This window comes from Lonchura striata, unplaced genomic scaffold, assembly GCF_046129695.1.
Source record: "Lonchura striata isolate bLonStr1 unplaced genomic scaffold, bLonStr1.mat Scaffold_99, whole genome shotgun sequence".
Taxonomy (NCBI): domain Eukaryota; kingdom Metazoa; phylum Chordata; class Aves; order Passeriformes; family Estrildidae; genus Lonchura; species Lonchura striata.
In genome coordinates, this window is record NW_027461193.1 from 671,569 (window position 1) to 695,077 (window position 23,509).

A 23,509-nucleotide genomic window follows, 5' to 3' on the forward strand; every position below is an offset into this window, starting at 1 on the left:
AAAAGAGGGAAAGTGGATGAAAAGCTCTCCTGTGCAGAGCCAAGGTCCAGGTGCAGACCCTGCAGTGGGAACCACAACTCATCAGGTTTGTGTCCTTTGGGCTCAGGGACTGGTGACACTCAGAGGCACAGAAAGGTTTCTTGTCAACAAACACAAGTTGCACATTGGAACAGTTTAATATCCATCACAGCTCTTCCCTCAGCTCTCTGGGATGTCCCAGCAGCATCTGACATGTCCCCCATCCCCAAGGGATTTCCATACAGGAACAGCTTCTGATAAAGACATAAGAAAAGGTAGTTTGATTGATATAAGCACAATAAGGATGTTGACTTATATAATATTTATATTAATTTGGGAAGGATTGGGCAACTCCCTGAAGCTCAAAGCATGAAACCAGTCAGTTGAGAGGTACTTGAATGACCAGAAAGCATCAGGTGGAGGAAATCTGGGAGCAGCAGGAAGGACATAGATCCAGTTGGGCTAGTGAAGAGATGTCCTTAGACAAGGCCATTTAAACAGGAGAGATGGAAACACCTGAAGGAAGAGGGAGAGGAAAGAATAAACAGAATATTGGTGACACAAGTAGAAGGCAATGTCAGTAACTTCTCCTCCTGCCATTACTACACTTGAAGAAAATTCCTGCTCGGGGGGGGGAAAACTGCCATTTTTTAAAGGACTGAAGTAACCCAGATAATAAAAATTTCCTTTCATAATATGAAAAGTACAAGTATTAAAACCTTTTCCCCCTTCCAGGCAGACATCAGCTGTGTGCCCATGAACGGGCAGTGCCACTTGTGCCCTGAGGTGCCAAGCTGGGATTGGATCTCTCCGAGAGGAGCTGAGGGAGAGCAGAGCACCTTGCAAGCTGCAGGTCCCTGCCAGCCCCGCAGGGCTCCTGTGCCATCAACATCTGCTCTGCTCCAGTCTGGAACAGGGCCCAGCACGGTGCCGGGACCATCAGAGAGCTGAGGTGTGTGCTGGAATTCCATGGCCTCCCCATGGCACAGCAGCCCTGCATTTCCCTCCTCCAGCCTTGGTCTCCAGCACAGCCATGGAGGCTCTTTGGGCTCCTGAGTGTTCCTGCAGCCCCCAAGGGCAGCTGAGCTCTGCCTTGGGCACAGGCAGCCCTGGCCAGCGCAGGCCATGCTCAGCAATTCCTTGTCTGTGCCCGGCCTTGCTGCCAGCCCCGGCAGCGGCTGCGTGGCCCCTCGGTGGCCCTGTGCTGGCCCAGCCATGGTGCCACAGCCCCTGTGCAGCCCAGCCCAGGACAGGAGCATTGCGGCTGGGAACGGCCCCTGTGCCGTGGGGCCCTGGGCAGCCTTGGGGCTCTGTGCCCCATGGCCTCCCTGCTGGGCAGCCTCTGCCAGCTCCTGCAGAGCCCGTGGCACCTGTGGGGCTGCACAGACAGCCCTGCCCGGGCTCTGCCGGCCTCGGGGCCAGCAGAGAGGCGGCCAGGGCTGGCCATGGCCGGGAACAGGCCCTGAGCCCCGCAGGAGGATGGAGCTGGGCCACAGCCAAACTCAGCCCAGGGCAGAGCTGGGCTCAGCAGCCAGGGCTGCCCAGGGCTGGCACAGACAGAGGCTGGCGCTGACAAATGTCCTGGGCCCCTCCCTGCTCTGTCCGTGCCCCAAGGGCACAGAGCAGCCTCCTCTCTGGGGCTCTTGCCTGTTTTCAATGCCTGCCCAGGCGCTGGCCCTGCCCCACAAGGCCTGGGCTGAGTCCTGCCCCTGCCCGCTCAGCCAGGCTGAGATGGACACTGATGGTTTCTGTGCCAGGCTCTCCCAGCCCAGCCCAGCTCCCTGCCAGCTCTGCCAGCTGCCCTGAGCTCTGGGCAGCACCAAGGGCCTCTCCCCAGCACAGCCCAGCCGGCTCTGGCCCCACAGCTCTGCTCAGCCCAGGCTGCTCTGGGCACTGCCCCACGGCCTCAGCCCCTGCCAAGGGCACAGCAGCAGCTGCAGCTCAGCCAGGACTCAGCCCCACCATGGGGGAAGGGGCTTGGCCAAGGCCAAAGGAGCTCCCTGGCTGCCCTGCTCCCCTCTGCCTGAGGTGCTGAGAGCTCTGCAGCCCCTCCTGCCATCCCATCTGCCCAGGCCAGCACAAGAGCCCTGGCCCTGGGGCCCTCCAGAGCTGCTCCTGCTCCAGGCCCAGGGCCCATCCCAGAGCTGGGGCAGCCACAGAGCTGTGCCCATTGCTGCTCATTGCTGCTCTGATGGGGATGCATCCTCAGCCACTTAAAGGCTGGTGATGAATTTTACTACTCCAGAGGCCTCTTCTTTCTTGAGATCTTCGCTTCAGGAATTCAGTGAGAAAAGATCATAAACATTTGTTCAAAACAAGAAAAGCCTCTGAGAATAATTGAAGTCTTCAGTTCTTCTGTGGTTAACTAGACAGATTTCAAAAGGGTACTTAAAGTGAATATACTGTTTTGAAAACAATGCAGAGAGAATTGTTCTTTTTCTGTTTATGGATTGGTATCAGAAATATCTAATTGACATTGACCCCCAGCCCCTCCTAATGCAGTCTAAACAGATATGAAAATCAGGACCCTTCATGGCTGACAATCAATAACAGTTTGTCCCTACCCCTCCCCACCAATTCCCCCATCCAAGCCCTGGCACTCAGAGCAGCTGAGGAATGGAGTCACATCCAGGGGTGTCCCCAGGGCTCAGGACTGGGGCCAGGTCAGTGAAATCTCTTTATTGCTGATCTGGATGAGGCCATCGAGGGCACCCTCAGGCAGTTCCAGGTGAGCCCAGGCTGGGTGGAGTGTGGCTGTGCTGGAGGGCAGGAAGCTCTGCAGAGGGATCTGGACAGGCTGGAGCCATGGGCCCAGGACAATGGGATGAGGTTCACCAAGGCCAAGGGCTGGGTCCTGCCCTGGGCTCACAACCACCCCAAATCCCTGGCCGTACCCTGCCCCTGATCCCCACAGCCTGTCCTGTTCCCTTCATCCCTGCATTGCCAGGGACTTTCTGGGACAAGGGAGCTCTGCTCTGGAGATGGAGGGAGGGCCCAGTGCCACCACTGGAGTGGGAACCACAACTCATCAGGTTTGTGTCCTTCGGGGTCAGGAACTGGTGAGACTCAGAGGCACAGAAAGTTTCTCTTCATGGCCAACAGACCACAGATGAACAATTTAATAACAATCACTCCTTTCCCTGAGCTATGTGCATCACCCCAGCAGCATCTGAATGAGTCCACCATCCACAAGGGATTTCCATACTAAAATTGATTTTAGACAAACATGGTTCTGTGATAGGTATAAACACAATTACATTTTTGTATCAGGATGCTTGTCCTGGAGTGGGGGAAAACCAGCTCAGGCAATTCCTGATGTGCAAAGCTGTCAGTGGTGGATGGAGAAGGGAGGTCAGGTTGCTTTTGGTGTTGAGGAAATGCTGAAACCAGCCTGACTCATTTCATCTCCTCCTGGCCTGGCTGATCTCCCCTCTTTCCCCTTCCTCCCATTAGATTTTGTCTCCCACCAGGCACCCCGGTGAAGAGCCTGGCTCTGTGTTCTCCATCCCCTCCTCGCTGGCACTGCCAGGCTGGGATGAGGAGCCCCTCAGCCTTCCCTGCTCCAGGCTGGACAAGACCAGCTCCCTCAGCCTCTGCTCACAGCCCAAGTGCTCCAATCCCACCTTGGAGGCCCTTCCCTAACCCTGCTCCAGCTGCCAGACATCTTTCCTGCCCTGGGGAACCCAACCCAGACCACAGGGACCTGGATAATCCACGTCCTTGATGTCCTGGTCACACAGCCCTGGCCCCTTTTCTCCATGACATGCTCTGGGGTGGATCCTGTGGAACATCCTTTGGTGGAGGCTGTGGCTCCAGGGGGACCGGGGGGATACCAGGGGACAGGGACCCTGCTGGGCATGAACAGCATTGGACTTGTTGGGAGAAACTGTGAGGGGGAGCTGGGGCAGAGTGACCAACCCAGTGACCTCACAGAGCCCTCCTGGGATGTCACACAGCCCCCTGTGATGTCACAGACCATTCTGTAATGTCACACAGCTGGTCTCTGATGTCACAGCCAGCTCTGTGATATCAAAGCCTACTCTGTGATATAACAGACATGGCCTATGATATCATAACTTCTTGATGACCTCACATAACCCACTCTATGATGTCATGGACCATTCTGTCATAGATCACACCTGTGATGTCATAGGTCACTCTGTGACCTCATGTGACCAGATGATAAATTGTCTCCACCAGGTGAGCTGACAACTGGAGCTTGTTCTCCAAAACCCCAGGCCTATGGCAACCACACAATGCCCACTGTGGGAAAAGGGGAACTGGAAGTTCACCAGCCTCAGTGTCCTGCCAGCTCAGCCAGGACCACGGGAACATTGGGGTCCATGATGACCAGGGACCACCAGAGAGACCCCCAGGACAGAGGAACACATGGGTAAAGGGGAGGGGATTTTTGGGTAAATGATAATCAGATGTGTGTTTAGTCCAGGACAATCAAGAAATATGTGTGCAAAGTACAGAATATGAACAGAAACTTTCCTGTACTCAGCATGCTCAGCTTTGGGAGGAGCTATCCCCCGTGCATCCAGCTGAATAAAGAATGCTGCTTCTTAATGCTGCACTGGTGTTAAGGAGTTTTCTGTTTTACTGAATTTTTGGTAACACTCCACTCCCAAGGAAACCTCTGTCTGCTGCTGTTCACAGAGAAGGGCTGGTGGCAGATGTGGGGGTCGGAGGCTGCCTGGGGCACAGGGACCATGAAATAATCAAGTTTTCAATGATCTGTGAAAGAAGGAGGGGCAGCAACAAAACTTCCACACTGGAATGAGGAAGGGCAGCCTTTGGCCTATTTCGGATGCAGATTTGGTGAGTACTGAATCAGGTACAGATTTTTTAATGGGAAACAGCCCTTAAAAACAAAGGGGTCCAGGGAGGATGGACACAGTTCAAGACAGTAATCTTAAGGGGGAAGGAGCAGTGTGTCCCAGTGTGGCAAAAAATGAGCTGGTGAGGAAAATTACTGTCCTGGTTGCCCATGGATCTTTTGTGGGAACTCAAGGGAAGGAAGAAGGTGCATTAACTTATGACAGAAGGTCAGGCAACTTAGGAATTGTTTAAGGATGTTGTTAGGTCATGCAGGAAAATAAAGGAAAGAGGTGAAATCTCAATAAGAGATTAACCTGGCCACTTCTGTGAAAAATAATAAAAAATGTGTTTATGAATAAATTCATAGGAAAACGTGGAATAAGGAGAAACTCTAGCGTTTTTTGGATGCATTGGAGAATAGAGTAACTAAAGATAAGGAAAAGGTTGAGCTACTTAACACATTCTTTGTCTCAATTTTCAATATTAGGACAGGTTGTCCTCAGGACAAGAGTTCTCCTGAGCTGGTAGATGGGCACAGGGAGCAGAACAGCCCCCTGTAATCCAGGAGGAAGCAGCTGGTGACCTGCTGAGCCACTCCGATGCTCACAGGTGGACGGGATGGGATGGGATGGGATGGGATGGGATGGGATGGGATGGGATGGGATCCATCCTAGGGGGATGAGGGAGCTGGTGGATGAGCTCCCCAAGCTGCTCCCCATCATTTACCATCAGTCCTGGCTCACCAGGGAGGTCCCAGAGCACTGGAGGTGCCAGTGTGAGCCCATCCCCAAGAAGGGCTGGAAGGAGGATCTGGGGAGCTCCAGGCCTGTCAGCCTGACCTCGGTGCCCGGCAAGGTTATGGAACAGATCACCTTGAGAGCCACCACAGGGCACCCACAGGATGGCCGAGGGCTCATAGCCAGCCTGCGTGGATTTAGTGGGGCAGGTCCTGCCTGAGCAACCTGATCTCCTTTTACAACCAGGTGACCCACCTGTGGATGTGGGAAAGGCTGTGGATGTGTCCATCTGGATTGCAGCAAAGCCTTGGACATTGTCTCTGACAGCATTCCCTGGAAAAGCTGCAGCCCACGGCTTGGGCAGGTTCCCTCCTGGCTGGGAGATGGAAGAGCTGTCTGGAGGCTGGGCCCAGAGAGGGGTGGGGATGGTGCTGCACCCAGCTGGTGTCCAGTCCCTGGTGCTGTCCCCCAGGGATCTGTGTTGGGCCCAGTCCTGTTTAACATCTTCACCGATGATCTGGGTGAGGGGATCGAGCCCACCATCCCCAAATTTGCAGGTGACACCAAGCTGGGTGTGAGTGTGGATCTGCTGGAGGGCAGAACAAGAAGACACAGCCTTCAGCTGCACCAGGGGAGGTTTGGGCTGGACAAGAGGAAGAAGTTCTTCACAGAAAGGGTGAGTGGGCATTGGAATGGGCAAGCCAGGGGGGAGGTGGCAGAGTCACTGTCCCTCTCCAGTGGCACTCAGTGGCATGTCTGGGTGACAAGGCGGTATTAGGCACTGAATTACACTGGAATGACACTGGGTCCTGGTGGAACCACAGAGGCCATGGTGACACTGTGCAGCCCCATAGAACCAGGACTCCATTGTCGTGCTCTGGGGCCCAATGGAACCAGGGAGTCCCCGTGACACTGGGTCCTGGTGGAACCACAGAGGCCATGGGGACACTGCGGGGCCTTGTTTGACCGAGAGGTTTCACCACTGTGACACTGCCAAACCAAGGAGAGCATTGGGAGAGTCCAGGGCCCAGGGGAACCAAGGGGCCCTTCTGACACTGCGGGGCCTCATGGAACCAAGGGGACATTGTGACACTGCAGGACCTTGTGTAACCAAGGGGCCACTGTGACACTCTGGGGCCTCAGGGAATCTGGAAGGCTGTTGTGATACTGTGTGGGCTTGTGGAAACAAGGAGTCCATTGTGACACTGAGGGGACTTGTGGAACCACAGAGAGCATTGTGACAGTGTGGGACCTCATGTGACCATGGGGCCTTTGTGACACCCTGGGGCCCCATTGAACCAATGAGACCAGTGTGACAGTGCAGGGCCTGGTTTAACCAAAGTGACATTGTGACACTGAGGGGATCCATGGAACCGAGGACAACTTTGCAGAAGTTCACCAAGTGGGATGTGAGTGTTGACCTGCAGGAGCAAAGGAGGGCTCTGCAAAGGGCCCTGGACAGGCTGGATCCAGGGCCCAAATCCAACAAGGTGAGGTTTAACAAGTCCAAGTGCTGGGTCCTGCAATTTTGTCACATCAACCCCTGCAGCGCTACAGGCTGGGGACAGAGTGGCTGGACAGCAGCCAGGCAGAAAGGGACCTGCAGGGACTGATGGACAGCAGGCTGGACATGAGCCAGCAGTGTGCCCAGGTGGCCAAGAAGGCCAATGGCTCCTGGCCTGGATCAGGAGTGGTGTGGCCAGCAGGAGCAGAGCTTCTTTGCCAGCAATGATCTGTTCCCAGTTTTGCACCCAAACATTGCTGCTGCAGCTTCAGAGAAGGCAACAAAAGGGCATCTCTGCAGAAAACGTTGCTTGAGGTACCTTTAGTTTCTTGAAAGCCACCAAGAGTGCAGCCCCTCATTGACACAGTCTGTGGCCACAGGGAAGGTGGAGAGAAACAAAATCAGAACTGGCAAAAGGAATGGGTTTTCTTTGTGGACAAGATTAAAAAAATAAAACAAAGAAAAAGAACCTCCAAAATGAAACCACCAAGAAATATCAAAGATGAGTTTTATTAAAAGTGATATGCAGAAACTGGCTGGCAGTTTAATGTTTCTGAAAACATCCAGTCATCAGTGTCCACACTGCAACCTTGAGCTCCTGGTTCCTCAGGCTGTAGATGAGGGGGTTCAGGGCTGGAGGCACCACCGAGTACAGAACTGACACTGTCAGATCTAGGGATGGGGAGGACATGGAGGGGGGCTTCAGGTGAGCAAACATGACAGTGCTGACAAAGAGAGAGACCACAGCCAGGTGAGGGAGGCAGGTGGAAAAGGCTTTGTGCCGTCCCTGCTCAGACGGGATCCTCAGCACAGCCCTGAAGATCTGCACATAGGAGAAAACAATGAATACAAAACAACCAAATCCAAAAGACATAGTAACAGCAATGAGCCCAAGTTCTCTGAGATAGGATTTGAAGCAGGAGAGCTTGAGGATCTGTGGGATTTCACAGAAGAACTGGTCCAGGGCATTGCCATGGCACAGGGGCAGGGAAAATGTACTGGCCGTGTGCATGAGAGCATTGAGAAAGCCACTGGCCCAGGCAGCTGCTGCCATGTGGGCACAAGTTCTGCTGCCCAGGAGGGTCCCATAGTGCAGGGGTTTGCAGATGGACACGTAGCGGTCGTAGCACATGATGGTCAGGAGGGAAATTTCTGCTCCAGTGAAGAACAGAAAGAAAAAGAGCTGTGCAGCACATCCTGTGTAGGAGATGTTCCTGGTGTCCCAGAGGGAATTGTGCATGGCTTTGGGGACAGTGGTGCAGATGGAGCCCAGGTCGCTGAGGGCCAGGTTGAGCAGGAAGAAGAACATGGGCGTGTGCAGGTGGTGGCCGCAGGCTACGGCGCTGATGATGAGGCCGTTGCCCAGGAGGGCAGCCAGGGAGATGCCCAGGAAGAGGCAGAAGTGCAGGAGCTGCAGCTGCCGCGTGTCTGCCAGTGCCAGCAGGAGGAAGTGGCTGATAGAGCTGCTGTTTTGCTGTGGCTGCACATAGGCCCCTGTTCATGGAGAAAATTACAGTGAAGAGTTAGAGGCGTTACCTGTAACAAAAATCAAAGACATTTCCCAAACCCCCTCCCCTGGAACACACATAGACAGCATTTTGTGTTCTACACTTCTGGGGTTTTCTTCATAAACACCCTTATATCAGTCCTGCTGTTCCTGGAAATCAGAAACCCTCCGCATTTCTGCTGCAGTCAGGGAGAACAGAATAAGTTCTGTGCGGCGAAGTGATGAGAGGAGAGTGAGGGGAGATGCTCTCTCATTCTGACCTCTTTTGAATTTCTCTGGGCTTTAACCTTTCTCTGGGGGAGGATGATCACCTTTCCACATTTTCCCTAAAAATGCCCCAGGTACAGCTGAGAGCAGATGGATCCACCACAGCTCAGCTCCACATTTGTAGGCAAGGACTCACATTGCTCATTTCACCCACCTCTGCCTTTTCCCATCAATCTTATAACTCAGAGATGCTCTAGGACAGGTTTGCATCCTTGATTGAAGCTCCCAGCTTGGACTGAAATCTCAGGGAGACTTCCAAGTGTCCCTCTGATGGCACTGGATGAAGGGAGGTGCAGCTCCTTCCCTGGCTGCACTGCCAGCACTGCCCAGACCCGGGCTCTGGGGACAGCTGTGTCACCCTGAGCCAGCTGTGCCCCTGCCAGAGCCCCCAGTGCCGGGCAGCTGCTCCCAGCCCTGTGCTCTGCAGAGGGAAATGGGCCCGGGGCTGCAGAGCTGCCCCACGGCTCTGCTGCAGCTCTGCCTGCACAGGAGGGGCTGCACGCCTTGGAGCCCCGGCCCTGAGGGCAGAGGCTTGGCTGGGGCACAGGAGGGAGGGGGCTTGTGCAGAGGGAGGGGCTGCACTGGAGGGGATCCTCTGGGCATCTCTAAACTCTCCCTGCCACAGTATTTCTGGGTTTTGTTTTCTCTCCTTCCCTGATCTTCTCTCTGCTTCCTGGAGATTTTCCTCCTGCAGGTGTTTCCCTGTGCCTCATCTCTCTGTGCCAGCATTCCCACACCCCAAATATCTGTGCACTCTACTTGGCCTGACAGAACCCTGCCTGTTTGCAGGGCACTGGCTGGGGACAGGTTCTGTTTGCAGCTTGGAGAAAGGACAGCTCAGACTGAGCCTGATGGATCCAGGAAAGGTGTTGCTGCTGCTGTCCACGGGCAGAGAGGCTGAAAGTACATTAGGGATCTCCTGTGAACCTACTGATCACTAAAAGCAAAAATTTGGATGCCTCAGGCACTTGCCAAATTTCATTGTTAATAATTCATAATAAATCTTTAATATTTATCCCCCTAACCCAGACATTCTCCAATATTAGGAAACTGAATACGAAGTCATCGGAAATTTCCTCACTTTTATCAAAATCCCTTTCTTGGAAATATTATATGTCAGATAAGAAGCCCTCAGCATGTCAGAGCGTCATGATCATTTCACCTGCCCTGCCCCAGAAATACTCAGAGTTGTACTCACAGGGTCTGTGGGCATTGGGATGTTCCAGCTTTAGGAGATCTCTCCAGGAGCTGCAGCTGCATTGTCCTGCAGACAGAGGTTCCTGTGCCAAGGGCTGGCAGTGATTCTGCCCCAGGCACTTCTCAGCCCCTTCCCAGCCCTGACTGATTGAAGCTCTCTGTGCCTCTGTGCTGTGCCCGGGCTGGCTGCAGGCAGTGTCCCAGCCCTGCTGGGCTGGGAGAAGAGCTGCTCAGCAAGAGAAATGTGCTTTTGAAGCTCTGCTTGGTTACCAGGATCACCCTCTGTGCCAGGAGCCCGGCCCAGCTCAGCAGCACAGACACAGCACAAGGACTTTAATGACCCTCTGGGGCTTTGTGCTCAGGCTCTGAACATCAGGCCCTGAGAGGGAGCTGCAGAAACCTCTCCAGAACTCCAAGTCAGAATCCAACTCCAAAGTTTCTTGGACTTTTAATGGGTCCCACTGAGGGACACAACTGAGAAAGTGTCCCCAGGCCCCAGGCAGAGCAGAGAACTGGAGGCACTGATGCCAGGTGGGGACAAAGAGAAGCCAAGTCTTGGTGCCCTGGGGCACAGCAGGGTCTGTGCCACCAAGGGCTGTGAGGAGACACCTTGTCCTGAGGCCCTGGGGCCTCCTGGCACAGCCCCAGCCAGGCTGTCACCCCTGGTCCTACCCTCAGCATCGCCCCTAGCCCACATCTCAGTGGCCTCAAGGATCTCCTGGAAGGAGTCCCTGGGGAGCCTTGGTCAGGAATGGCCCTGGGGGCTCCTTCATGCTTCCATGGACTGCAGGATTTTCATAGGACTTTGGGTTTGGCTTTTGTCTTGCAGATTCTGAGAGGTTTGTGCAATCATGGCCTCTAATTATCTGCTTTAATTAGTCCCTGGAGAGGCTTTGTCAGGAACAACACTCAGTGGGCTCATTAATGCTTCAAAGTACTTCAGTTCTTTTAAGGTACTTGGTGTTTCCCTTTTGATACAGACTCTGTGAGAGGTTTGTGCAATCATGGCCCCAATATCTGCTTTAATGAGTCCCTTGAGAGCTTTGTACTGACACTCAGTGGGGCTCATGAATACTTTCAGATACTCAACTTTTTTCAGGGTCTTTGGATTTTCCTTTCCACACTGAGAGGTTTTTGTGCCATTCTGGCCTCCAATTCTGTTTTCCAAGGTGTCCATGTGGAGCCTGTGTTGGGCATGGACCTTAGTGGGTCCCATTAGTGATTCAAGACTCCTTGGGGTTTCCCTCTGCATTTGACTCCTTGTAAGATTTGTGCCATCTCCTCTCAGGCCCTAAGCTTCCAGGTCTCAGCTCCAAATGCAGCATGGGGCTCATTAGGATCAAGCCAGTCCTGACAAACCATTGTTCAGCCTTGGTTTCCCTCTTATCTGAAGCAGTTAATCAGGAAGTTTCTGTAGTGGTTTTGGTTTGCCAATTTGAGATTTTTCAGTTAATGCATTAATTGATGTGGTGTGTTCAGTGTTGGCTAATTACCAGTGCACACACTAGAATATACTTACTCATTTCCTCCTCTGAGGTAGGATTAGGAAAATGGCAAAGTGGGATCAAACTTTAAGAGTAAAGTTTATTAACAGTAACTAAAACAATGAGCAATAAGCAGCAGATCAAGACTGTCAGAACACTTTCCTTCTCCATACAACCTGACAATGTAAAGAGACAAAACCTAAAATTTTCAGTCAGTTTACTACCTCTAGAATAGTCTGTCTTCACTTCATTTAGGGAGAGGTGTTCCTCTTGTTAATGTTATGGAGACTTCTCCACAACAAAACAGCTATCTCATGGCTTTTCATTTCCACGAATAACAGCTGCCTAGAAAAATCTGCAATTGTGAAGTCCCTCCCATTTTTTCACAGCCTTTCCCACAGCTGTGTTTATGGGCCATGTCAGCTAATGGGGTATTAGTTTCAAGATTTGCTGTTTAAGAGCAAAGGATCTCTTCATCTATTTCTGAAATCATCTTCATCTCTGGGAACAGAGATCTTCCTCTCTCCCTGAGGGCACAGGTTCTCATCACTCTGCTCTTTGTCTGTTCATACTTCTCATAGGATCACAGCTACTGCAACATTTACTTACTTTAGCACGGAGGCCTTTGCTGAAACAAGTCATCTCCCCATGCTTTTCAATGCCTTATTGGGAAAAAGAGAGTCTGATGTATCCATGACATCCTTCTCCATAGCTTTAGCAGAGGATTACAGCCCCAAGATCAAGGCATCTCCTCATCCCTCCCATCTGGGACTCAACTTCCTCTTCCCTGCCCTTGGTGTGTCCATGTTGCTCCTCTGTGTGCCTGCCCTGTGTCCTTTTCTCTCACTGGAGGGAGGATGGCAGCACTGGCAGAGTCAATATCTGCCCGGGGCTGCAGATGGTTCCGTGAGCCCGGCCGGGCTCATTGGCCAATTCTAAATTTGGCCATGGTTCCTGGACACGAAGACCCATTCTTTTCCTTAGGAATGAAGGAACAGGGCCGCACTGTTTTAGGTATAAATGAGAGGTGACCACCAGAGGACAAGGCCAGCCACAGCTGCCAGATTTTCTTCTGAGACATACCTTAGAATATAGGAAATACTTTTGGTAGAGTGTCAGTTTCAGCAATGGGCATCTGAAATGACAAAATATTCTTTTCCATACAAAGGAAATCATAGAGCCACAGTGCTCCAGGAGCTGATGAGAGGCAGCCTTGACATCCCAAGGTCAGCCAGACCTGTCAGGTGGCCCCTGGCAGGCCAAGCCAGCCAGACCTGGTCCATGTTCCCTTGGTTCCATGGGGCCCCACAGTGTCCCAATGGTCCCTTGCTTCCAGGAGGCCCTGAGGTGTCACAATGCCCTCTTGGTGACACAAGCCCCTGAAGGGTCGGAATGGTCTCCATGGTTCCACAAGGCCCCACAGAGTCATAATGGTCTCTAGGTCCATGAAGCCCCGCGGTGTCACCATGGCCCCTTGGTTCCATGAGGTGCCCACAGTGTCACAGTGATCTCCATGGGAAGGAAAGAACCGAGCCCCAGTGTGGTGGGGGCAGCCACCAGAGGCCAAGGCCAGCCAGGCTTGATGGTACTGGCAGATTTTGGCTGGGAGCAACCCTTGGATATATGGAAATTTGGAGGTAAAACCCCAGTTTTGCACATTTCTTTGTAGACAATAATGAGGGCTCTTTGCCATAGGAAGGAAAGCACCAAGCCTCAATGTTTCAAAGGCAGATGAGAGGCAGCCCCCAAGAGGCCAAGGGCAGCCAGACCTCTCTCTCCTGGCTGATTCACTTGTGAAATCAACATCCTTGGATGTTTGGAATTTTGGAGGTGGAATTCCAGTTTTGGCCAGTTTTCCTTTAGGAAAGAGAAGTGCAAAGTCCAAGTGTTCTGGAAGAAGATGAGAGGTGGCCACCGTAGGCCAGGCCACCCAGACCTGTCTCTCCTGACACCTTTCGTCTAGGGGCTGTCCTTGGACATAGGGCATTTTGGAGGTGGAATCTCATTTTTGGCAATGAACACCTGGACATGAAGATGAGGTTTTTTCAAAGAATGAAAGCACAAAGTCCCAGTATTTCAGAGGCAGATGAGTGCCAGCTCTCAGGAAGCCAAGAACAGCCAGACTTGTCAGTCCTGGCAGCTTTTCTCTGGGAGCTATCCTTGGATATAGGGACTTATGGTGACAGATGCCCCATTGTGGCCATGGGTGCCTTGTCGAGATGGATTTATTTGTTTTTCAATACGAAAGAAAAGCACATGATCCCAGTGTTTGAAATGCAGATGAGAGGTGCCCTTGGGGGGCCAAGGCAGCCAGATCTGTCTCTCCTGGCAGATTTAATCTGGGAACAATCCTTTAAATATAAGGAAATTAAGAGAACAAATCCCACTTTTGGCCATAGTCCCCTGGAGGAGAAGGACAGTTTTCTCCCATGGGAAAGAAAGTCCAGAGCCTCAGTGCTTCAGGGCATATGAGAAACAGCCCTTGAAATGCCAAGGTCAGACGGACCTGTCAGGTGGTCCCCAGGAGGCCCAGCCAGCCAGACCTGTTCCATGTTCCCTTTGTTGTGTGGGACCCCACAGTGTCACAATGGCCCCGTGCTTCCATGAGGCCCTGAAGTGTCACCATGGCTTTGTGGTTCCACAAAGCCCTGATGTGTCACAATGGTCCCTCGGCTCCGTGTGCCCTCGCTGTGTCACAATGGCTCCTCTGTGACACTGCTGCTGCACAAGGTCACCATGGGCCCTTGGTTCCTTGGGGTCTCTGAGTTCACAGTGGTGTCCTTGATTCCATGAGGCAGCACAGTGTCACCATGGCCCCTTGGTTCCATGAGGTTCTGCAGTGTCACCGTGGTGTCCTTGGATCTCCATTGTCACAACTGACCCGTGGTTCCAAGAGGTTCTGTAGTGTCACTGTAGCAGTCTGAGGCCCTGCAAGGCCTCCCTGGCAGTCACTCACCTAAGATAAGAAATGCCGAGTCACGGTGATGGGAGCAAAGTAGCCCCTTTTCTGCATTCAGACCCTTGTTATCTCTCTGTAAGGCTATTGGGTTGTATTCTTCCCAGCTGTGGTGACTGGACAATTTCCAGCACCCCAGTACCCTATATAAACACCCATTTCTGTCCAGTTCGGCAGAAGAACTGACACTGCATCCCTTCAGAGGAGCTGGCAATAAAGGACATTGCTGTGGAACTGCATACAGCCTTCTCTCTCTATCCCTGTGTGTCTGCCAGAGGCACTTGTGAGCGCAGAGCTGAAATCACTGAGAGCTGAACTCACAGAGCTGAAATCACTCCAGAGCTGCTCGCTAAGTTGCCCGTGGCTGGGAGCTGAACCGAGGGACCCAGACAGGCTGAGCCTGACAGCGCAGTGCTATCCAGGACACCCACGGCAGCGGCAGCCCGGGGGTCAGATGGACCCCTGAGCCCCAGTCCGCATTACGCCTGAAGGGAGCACTGGCATCCTGGCACCCCTGAGAGCAGCATTCCCTGTGAATCGTTACTGCCTCAGGTGCACTATGACCCCTGGAAGATAACTCCTCCATTATAGAAGAAGTTATCTGAAGAGGTGTCCAACGAATCTGCACATCGCAATCTGGGACAAGGTCCTCAGGAGTTGGACTGCATACCACTCACCCAGCAGTACTTTTGATCTACATTTGGCTGAAGAAGTTTGAGTTTAAAATAGCCTTTTTGCACGCTTTTATCTTGGGTCATTTTTTTTTTTTATTATTTTTTTTTTTACTGCTGTGGGGGCAAAGGGAACTATACTGAAATGGGATCAAAATTTAGTAAATTAAAACGATCCCAGAATGAGACTTATATTTACAAATCCTAGAAATCCTATCTGCTAACAGCTTTTCTTTCTCTAAAGGCAATCTTTCAAAAACTAACTTGAAAAAATTGATAGAATAGAATAGATAATTTCCCAGTTTCCAGATACTAACACACACACTATTGGTTTAGATTCTTTTTGGGACCAGTAGGGACACTAATATACGCTTTCCAAACTAATGAAAACTCTTCTGTACCTAAGTTTCTACCCCTATTTCACTCAATTACTAAAGCAGTCTAAAAGACAAATTCTCTGCAGCTTCCCTCTGCTGAGGAAATCCCACCCTTATCTTTCTCAACAGACACTGTCCCTTCAAATGCTGATTAGCCAGATAACATTCCTCTCTCGGTCCCCGGGACGGGGAACACGGAAATTGTCCCACCCACCCACCCGCGGGGTCCGTGGAGCCCACCCATCCCCCGGCTCCCCCTCGGCCGCGGCAGGCGCGGATTCCGCTCCCGGTCCCGCAACACGCGGCGCGCTGCGCGCCCCGTGCCCCGCTCAGTGCTCGGCTGTAACTGCGTCGGTTTCCATCGGGAACGCCCTGCCTCGCTCCAAAACCTCCGCGCAGCCCCCGTGACTGCCCCAGCCCTGCAGCCGTGCCTCCCGGCCCCGCTGCGGCTCTCCCCAGCCCGCTCCCACCCCTGCCCGCCCAGCCCCGCCGGGATGGCAGCAGCTCCCCCAGCCCCACCGCCTCCTCTGCCCCGCTCCTCCCGTGCCCTCTCCCCAAGCGCTGCACCCACCCACCCACCCTCAGCGCCCCCCGAACGGCACCTCCGAGACCCCCACGGGGGCACCCCGCTTCCCCACGCACCTCAGCCCTGCGCAGGCTGCGCCACAGCGGCGCTGCCATCGCCGCTCCACTGCTGCCTCCCTCTAGCCAAGCCCAGCCAGCTGCCCCCTCGCACTCTGTCCAGCCCCCACACCCCTGCAAACCCTTGTCCAACACGCTAAAAAAAGCGCAGTGCACCTCCTGCTCTCTCTCACTCCTCGTTTGAGCACAGTGAGTCTGATTCTGACACAGAGGACATTGATCCATGGGCTCTAATCAAAATGGAAGCGACGCAGGCAGGGGATTGGGAACTAGCTCAGAGAATTTCTGCCTTCCCAGCAATTTATATAAAGGGGAAAAGAGGTGGGGCCACCACTAAAACAACGTGGGAACCTAACACAAATAAAGAACTGATACAACTATTAAATATAGCCAAAGAACATGGTAGAAGTTCACATATTTTCAGAAATTTCCTGGAAGCTCTCTTTTCAGCACATATTTTGGTACCTCATGACTTTAAAAACATTTCCCACTGCCTTCTTTCCCTGGCAGAATATATGCTATTGGAAAGGCATTGGAAAAGACAATTAAAAACATTTCAGAGACTTATACTCAAGATGCAAATGGGCCAGATTTTACAGTCCAACAGCTGGCTGGAGAAGGGGATTTACAGAAACTCTATGAGCTGTGAGAACCCCAGCCTTGGTCAGGGGTCTTGTGTGGTGGTAAAGTCTCTCCTCCAACCCGTGCTTCCAAAGGAAAACTCCGCAGTCTCTTGTTGTTCAGTCTCAAGGCAGTTTATTGTGAGTTATCTAAAAGATCGTCTTCCCTGGCTACTGCGGTTTGGTCAGCAGCCCAGGCAGAGGCACACACACACCCCTAACATCCTCTCTGTCTGCTGTCTTCTTCTTCTCTCCCCCCGTCCCTGGCTGCTGCTATCTTTTATATGATATATTACGTGTTATATGTTTACAGTTTTTCCTCAATACTTACTACCTATGTTACAAGGTGCTTTTCTACTCTAAACCAATCCACAAGTGCCAGCATCACCAAGAACATGGGGGCAAGGAAAAAGAAGGAGGAAGAACAGGATCAGCCCACTTTCCTCCATCTTAGAACTTCTGACCCCCATGTACAAAGTAAACCCCCCCGCGTACAGGTGCTAAAACGCCCCTGTGCAATGCTAAAAAATTTCCCCTCTACTTTATAACTACTTTTACTGTACTATCTAACACTTTGTGACTGTTTGTTCCACCTCCAAAGTTGGTAACTCATTCCATGTCTCAAACTCAAAATCAGAGCTGTTTGCAGCTGCCTGCTGGGGTCTAAAATGATTCTGACCAAGGCCTGGAACCTCTAAAAATGTCTGAGAGAAATTTTGAGTTCCAACACCTGCCCTTTGTCCTTTTCTTTCACTGGAGGGAGGATGGCAGCACTGGCAGAGTCAATATCTGCCCAGGGCCTGCAGATAGTTCTGTGACTCTGGCTGGGCTAAGTAGCCAATTCTAAATTTGGCCATGGTTCCTGGCCATGAAGACCAGTTTTTCTCCATAGGAATGAAGGAACAGAGTCCCACTATTTTAGGGGCAGATGAGAGGTGACCACAAAAGGACAAGGCCAGCCAGAGCTGCCAGATTTTGTTCTGAGAGAGACCCTTGAATATCAGAAATTTTTTGGCAGAGTGTCAGTTTTGGCAATGGGCATCTGAAATGACAGAGAGTTCTTTTCCATACAAAGGACAGCACAGAGCCCCAGTGCTCCAGGAGCTAAAGAGAGGCAGCCCTTGACATCCAAAAATCAGCCAGACCTGCCAGGTGACTCCTGGCAGGCCAAGCCAGCCAGACCTTGGCACCTTTCATCTAGGGGCTATCCTTGGACACAGGGCATTTTAGAGGGCAAATCTCAATTTTGGCTGTGGGTTCCTGGACAGGAAGAAGAGTTCTTTTCAAAAGGAAGGAAAGCACAGGGCCTCAGTGTTTCAGAGGCAGATGAGTGCCAGCCCTCAGAAGCCAAGGCCAGCCAGACATGTCTCTGACCTATCTTAGCTGCTTTTGTCTGGGAGCTATCCTTGGATATAGGAAATTCTGGAGGCAGATGTCAAATTTTGGCCATGGGTGCATAGTTGAGATGGATGATTTCTTCCCATAAGAAAGAAAAGCACATGGTCCAAGAGTTTCAAAGGCAGATAAGAGGTGGCCCCTGGGTGGCCAAGGCAGCCAGAGTTGTTTCTCCTGGCAGATTTCATCTGGGAACAATCCTTGAAATATAAGGAAATTTGGAGAAGGAATCCTGGTTTTGTCCTGGGGTCCCTGAAGGAGAAGAAGAATTCTCTCCAATAGAAAGGATAGCCCAGAGCCCCAGGGCTTCAGGGAAAGAGAAGAAGCAGCCCTCAACATGCCAAGGTCAGTGGCACCTGTCAGGTGGTCCCCAGGAGTACTGAATCAGGTACGGATTTTTTAATGGGAAACAACCCTTAAAAACAAAGGGGTCCAGGGAGGATGGACACAATTCAAGAGAGTAATCTTAAGGGGGAAGGAGCAGTGTGTCCCAGTGTGGCAAAGGATGAGCTGGTGAGGAAAATTACTGACCTGGTTGCTCATGGATCTTTTGTGGGAACTCAAGGGAAGGAAGAAGGTGCATTAACTTATGACAGAAGGTCAGGCAGCTTAGGAATTGTTTAAGGATGTTGTTAGGTCATGCAGGAAAATAAAGGAAAGAGGTGAAATCTCAATAAGAGATTAACCTGGCCACTTCTGTGAAAAATAATAAAAAATGTGTCTATGAATAAATTCATAGCAAAATGTGGAATAAGGAGAAACTCTACCCTTTTCTGGATGCATTGGAGAATAGAGTAACTAAAGATAAGGAAAAGGTTGAGCTACTTAACACCTTGTTTGACTCAATTTTCAATATTAGGACAGGTTGTCCTCAGGACAAGAGTTCTCCTGAGCTGGTAGATGGGCACAGGGAGCAGAACAGCCCCCTGTAATCCAGGAGGAAGCAGCTGGTGACCTGCTGAGCCACTCCAATGCTCACAGGTGGATGGGATGGGATGGGATGGGATCCATCCTAGGGGGATGAGGGAGCTGGTGGATGAGCTCCCCAAGCTGCTCCCCATCATTTACCATCAGTCCTGGCTCACCAGGGAGGTCCCAGAGCACTGGAGGTGCCAGTGTGAGCCCATCCCCAAGAAGGGCTGGAAGGAGGATCTGGGGAGCTCCAGGCCTGTCAGCCTGACCTCGGTGCCCGGCAAGGTTTTGGTACAGATCACCTTGAGAGCCACCACAGGGCACCCACAGGATGGCCGAGGGGTCAGAGCCAGCCAGCGTGAATTTAAGAGGGGCAGGTCCTGCCTGAGCAACCTGATCTCCTTTTATAACCAGGTGACCCACCTGTGGATGTGGGAAAGGCTGTGGATGTGTCCATCTGGACTTCAGCAAAGCCTTGGACACTGTCTCTGACAGCATTCCCTGGAAAAGCTGCAGCCCACGGCTTGGGCAGGTTCCCTCCTGGCTGGGAGATGGAAGAGCTGGCTGGAGGCTGGGCCCAAAGAGGGGTGGGGATGGTGCTGCACCCAGCTGGTGTCCAGTCCCTGGTGCTGTCCCCAGGGATCTGTGTTGGGCCCAGTCCTGTTTAACATCTTCACTGATGATCTGGGGGAGGGGATCGAGCCCACCATCCCCAGATTTGCAGGTGACACCAATCTGGGTGTGAGTGTGGATCTGCTGGAGGGCAGGACAAGAAGACACAGCCTTCAGCTGCACCAGGGGAGGATTAGGCCGGACAAGAGGAAGAAGTTCTTCACAGAAAGGGTGAGTGGGCATTGGAATGGGCAGGCCAGGGGGAGGTGGCAGAGCCATTGTCTCTCTCCAGTGACACTCAGTGGCATGTCTGGGTGACAAGGCGGTATTAGGGCATTGGTTGGACTTGATGATCCCAAAGGTCTTTTCCAGCCTGTTTGATTCTGTCATTCTGTGATGATTGGGACACTCTTAGGCATTGTGACCCTGCAGGGCCTCGTGGAACTAAGAGGACCATGGTGACACTGTGCAGCCCCATAGAACCAGGACTCAATTGTGGTGCTCAGGGGCCAAAGGGAACCAGGGAGTCCCTGTGACACTGGGTCCTGGTGGAACCACAGAGGCCATGGTGACACTGCGGGGCCTCGTGTGACCGAGGGGTTTCACCACTGTGACACTGCCAAACCAAGGAGAGCATTGGGAGAGTCCAGGGCCCAGGGGAACCAAGGGGCCATTCTGACACTGTGGGGCCTCATGGAACCAAGGGGACATTGTGACACTGCAGGACCTTGTGTAACCAAGGGGCCACTGTGACACTCTGGGGCCTCAGGGAATCTGGAAGGCCCTTGTGACACTGTGTGGGCTCATGAAAACAAGGAGTCCATTGTGACACTGAGGGGACTTGTGGAAGCACAGAGAGCATTGTGACAGTGTGGGACCTCATGTGACCATGGGGCCTTTGTGACACCCTGGGGCCCCATGGAACAAAGGGACCACTGTGAAACTGCAGCACCAATGAGAACATTGTGACACCGTGAAGCCCATGGAACCAAGGAGTCCATTGTCACATTTTGGGGTCCCATGGAACCAAGGAGACCAGTGTGACAGTGCAGAGCCTGGTGTAACCAAAGGGACATTGTGACACAGAGGGGCCCCTTGGAACCAAGGACATCTTTGCAGATGACACCAAGCTGGATGTGAGTGTTGATATGCTGGAGGGTAGGAGAGCTCTGCACAGGGCCCTGGACAGGCTGGATCCAGGGCCCAAATCCAACAAGGTGAGGTTTAACAAGTCCAAGTGCCGGGTCCTGCACTTTGGCAACAACAACCCCTGCAGTGCTACAGGCTGGGGACAGAGTGGCTGGACAGTAGCCAGGCAGAAAGGGACTTGCAGGGACTGATGGACAGCAGGCTGGACATGAGCCAGCAGTGTGCCCAGGTGGCCAAGAAGGCCAATGGCTCCTGGCCTGGATCAGGAATGGTGTGGCCAGAAGGACCAGAACTGCTGTGCCAGCACTGATCTGCCCCAGCTCTGCACACAGACATTGCTGCTGCAGCTCCAGAGAAGGCAATAAAAGAGCATATCTGCAGAAAACTTTGCTGGGAGATCCTTTAGTTCCTTGAAAGCCACCGAGAGCGCAGCCCCTCATTGACACAGTCTGTGGCTACATGGATAGTGGAGAGAATCAAATAAGAAATGGCACAAACAATGGCATTTTTTGTGGCAACATTAATATGTAAAACAAAGAAAGTCCAAAATGAAACCAACAATAAGTATCAAAAATGAGTTTTATTACAAGTGTTTTGCAGAAATTGGCCAACAGTTTAATGTTCCTGAAAGCATCCAGTCATCAGTCTCCTCACTGCAGCCTTGAGCTCCTGGTTCCTCAGGCTGTAGATGAGGGGGTTCAGGGCTGGAGGCACCACCGAGTACAGAACTGACAGGGCCAGATCCACGGATGGGGAGGAGATGGAGGGGGGTTTTAGGTGAGCAAATATAATAGTGCTGACAAACAGGGAGACCACAGCCAGGTGAGGGAGGCAGGTGGAAAAGGCTTTGTGCCGTCCCTGCTCTGAGGGGATCCTCAGCACAGCCCTGAAGATCTGCACATAGGAGAAAACAATGAACACAAAACAGCCAAGTGATAAACAGGCACTAATAGCAAGAAGACAAATTTCCCTGAGATAGGATATGGAGCAGGAGAGCTTGAGGATCTGGGGGATTTCACAGAAGAACTGGCCCAGGGCATTGCCATGGCACAGGGGAAGGGAAAATGTATTGGCTGTGTGCAGCAGTGAATAGAGAAAGGCACTGGCCCAGGCAGCTGCTGCCATGTGGGCACAAGCTCTGCTGCCCAGGAGGGTCCCGTAGTGCAGGGGTTTGCAGATGGACACGTAGCGGTCGTAGCACATGATGGTCAGGAGGAAATACTCTGATCCAAGGAAGAAGATAATCAGAAAAACCTGAGCAACACATCCTGTGTAGGAGATGTTCCTGATGTCCCAGAGGGAATTGTGCATGGCTTTGGGGACAGTGGTGCAGATGGAGCCCAGGTCGCTGAGGGCCAGGTTGAGCAGGAAGAAGAACATGGGCGTGTGCAGGTGGTGGCCGCAGGCTACGGCGCTGATGATGAGGCCGTTGCCCAGGAGGGCAGCCAGGGAGATGCCCAGGAAGAGGCAGAAGTGCAGGAGCTGCAGCTGCCGCGTGTCTGCCAGTGCCAGCAGGAGGAAGTGGCTGATGGAGCTGCTGTTGGACATCTGCTGTGGCTGCACATGGGCACCTGTTCATGGAGAAAGGACAGGGACAAGTCAGGAGAGGCTGCTTGGAGCTAAACCTGGGCCATTCCCTTCAGACTGTCCTGCTGCAGGGAATGGCCCTGGTTCCTGCTCCGGGAAAACCTTTACCCAGCTAAGTGTGGGAACTCTCAAGGAGCCATCCCTGCCCCGCTGTCATGGGTTTGTGGCCATGTGGCAGAGGGACAAGGCTGGATATTCAGGATTTGTCAGGGGAATCACTTCTAAATGCAGAAAGTCTTGGTACCATCTGCGCTTCCAGGTCTAAAGGATGGCAGGAGTTGGTTTTAGGAATTGTTTTCCTACCCACTCACCATTTCTGGCCTTCTGAGGTCAGAACTCCCCAGCATTCCTGCTGCACTCAGAGTTTGCCAGTGAGAGGTGTGAGAGGCAAAGGATTCCATGTGGCTGAGGGAAGGTGAGGGGCTGGATGGGCTTCTTCCCCCAGCACTGCTCTGTTCAGCCCCCTCTGCTTCCCTGAGCATCTCCCTGGGCCTGGACATCCCCTCCTGAGATGTGCCTTGAGACTGACCAGCCAAAGTCACAGTTCTGGAGTCTCTGTAAATTTTCAAACATTCATTTAATGATCCTGTGTGTCCCTTTCACCTCAGAATATTCTTTAATTCTGGGATTACAATTCCTGTTCTGCTTTTCTCATACACTTGTGTCTGTAATCAAAAGAGAAAAAAAACCTCCTTGCAAAAGTTTTAGAACTGTAAGTTAAAAAACAGACCTTTATTGTTAGCTTCCAGTGTGGATGGGGCACACCCAGCCACTGATTTCAACAATTTATTGCGTTTGATTAATTAGGATATTTAACAGGGGAATCCAGGAGAAGATTCCGTTGCTCCAGTAGCCCACCAATAGGTCAACCCATTGGAGTAGGTCCAAGGGCTTCTTTGCCCCAATTTTTGTTATGACTGCTCACATTCCGGTCAAAATGCAAAATGTTCTTCTTTCAGGACTGCTTCTTGATAATAAGACTATACAGTATTTCAGGAATGTATTTAGATAGTCAGCTTATTGTTCTAAAATCTAAGAGCAAGGTTAGGA

General features: G+C 52.2%; 2 protein-coding genes across 2 annotated transcripts; both read right to left on the bottom strand.

Annotated features, from left to right (window-relative positions):
- Positions 1-7,627: 7,627 nt before the first annotated feature.
- Positions 7,628-8,569, bottom strand: LOC144248875 (olfactory receptor 14J1-like). The gene has a single exon (XM_077790853.1). It carries the CDS (start codon positions 8,390-8,392, stop codon positions 7,628-7,630), a length of 765 nt encoding a protein of 254 aa, XP_077646979.1. The 5' UTR covers positions 8,393-8,569.
- A 12,918-nt stretch (positions 8,570-21,487) lies between these two features.
- On the bottom strand, positions 21,488-22,473 carry LOC144248873 (olfactory receptor 14C36-like). Its single transcript, XM_077790851.1, has one exon. The coding sequence runs from the start codon at positions 22,418-22,420 to the stop codon at positions 21,488-21,490; it is 933 nt and encodes a 310-aa protein (XP_077646977.1). The 5' UTR covers positions 22,421-22,473.
- Between the last annotated feature and the right edge of the window lie 1,036 nt (positions 22,474-23,509).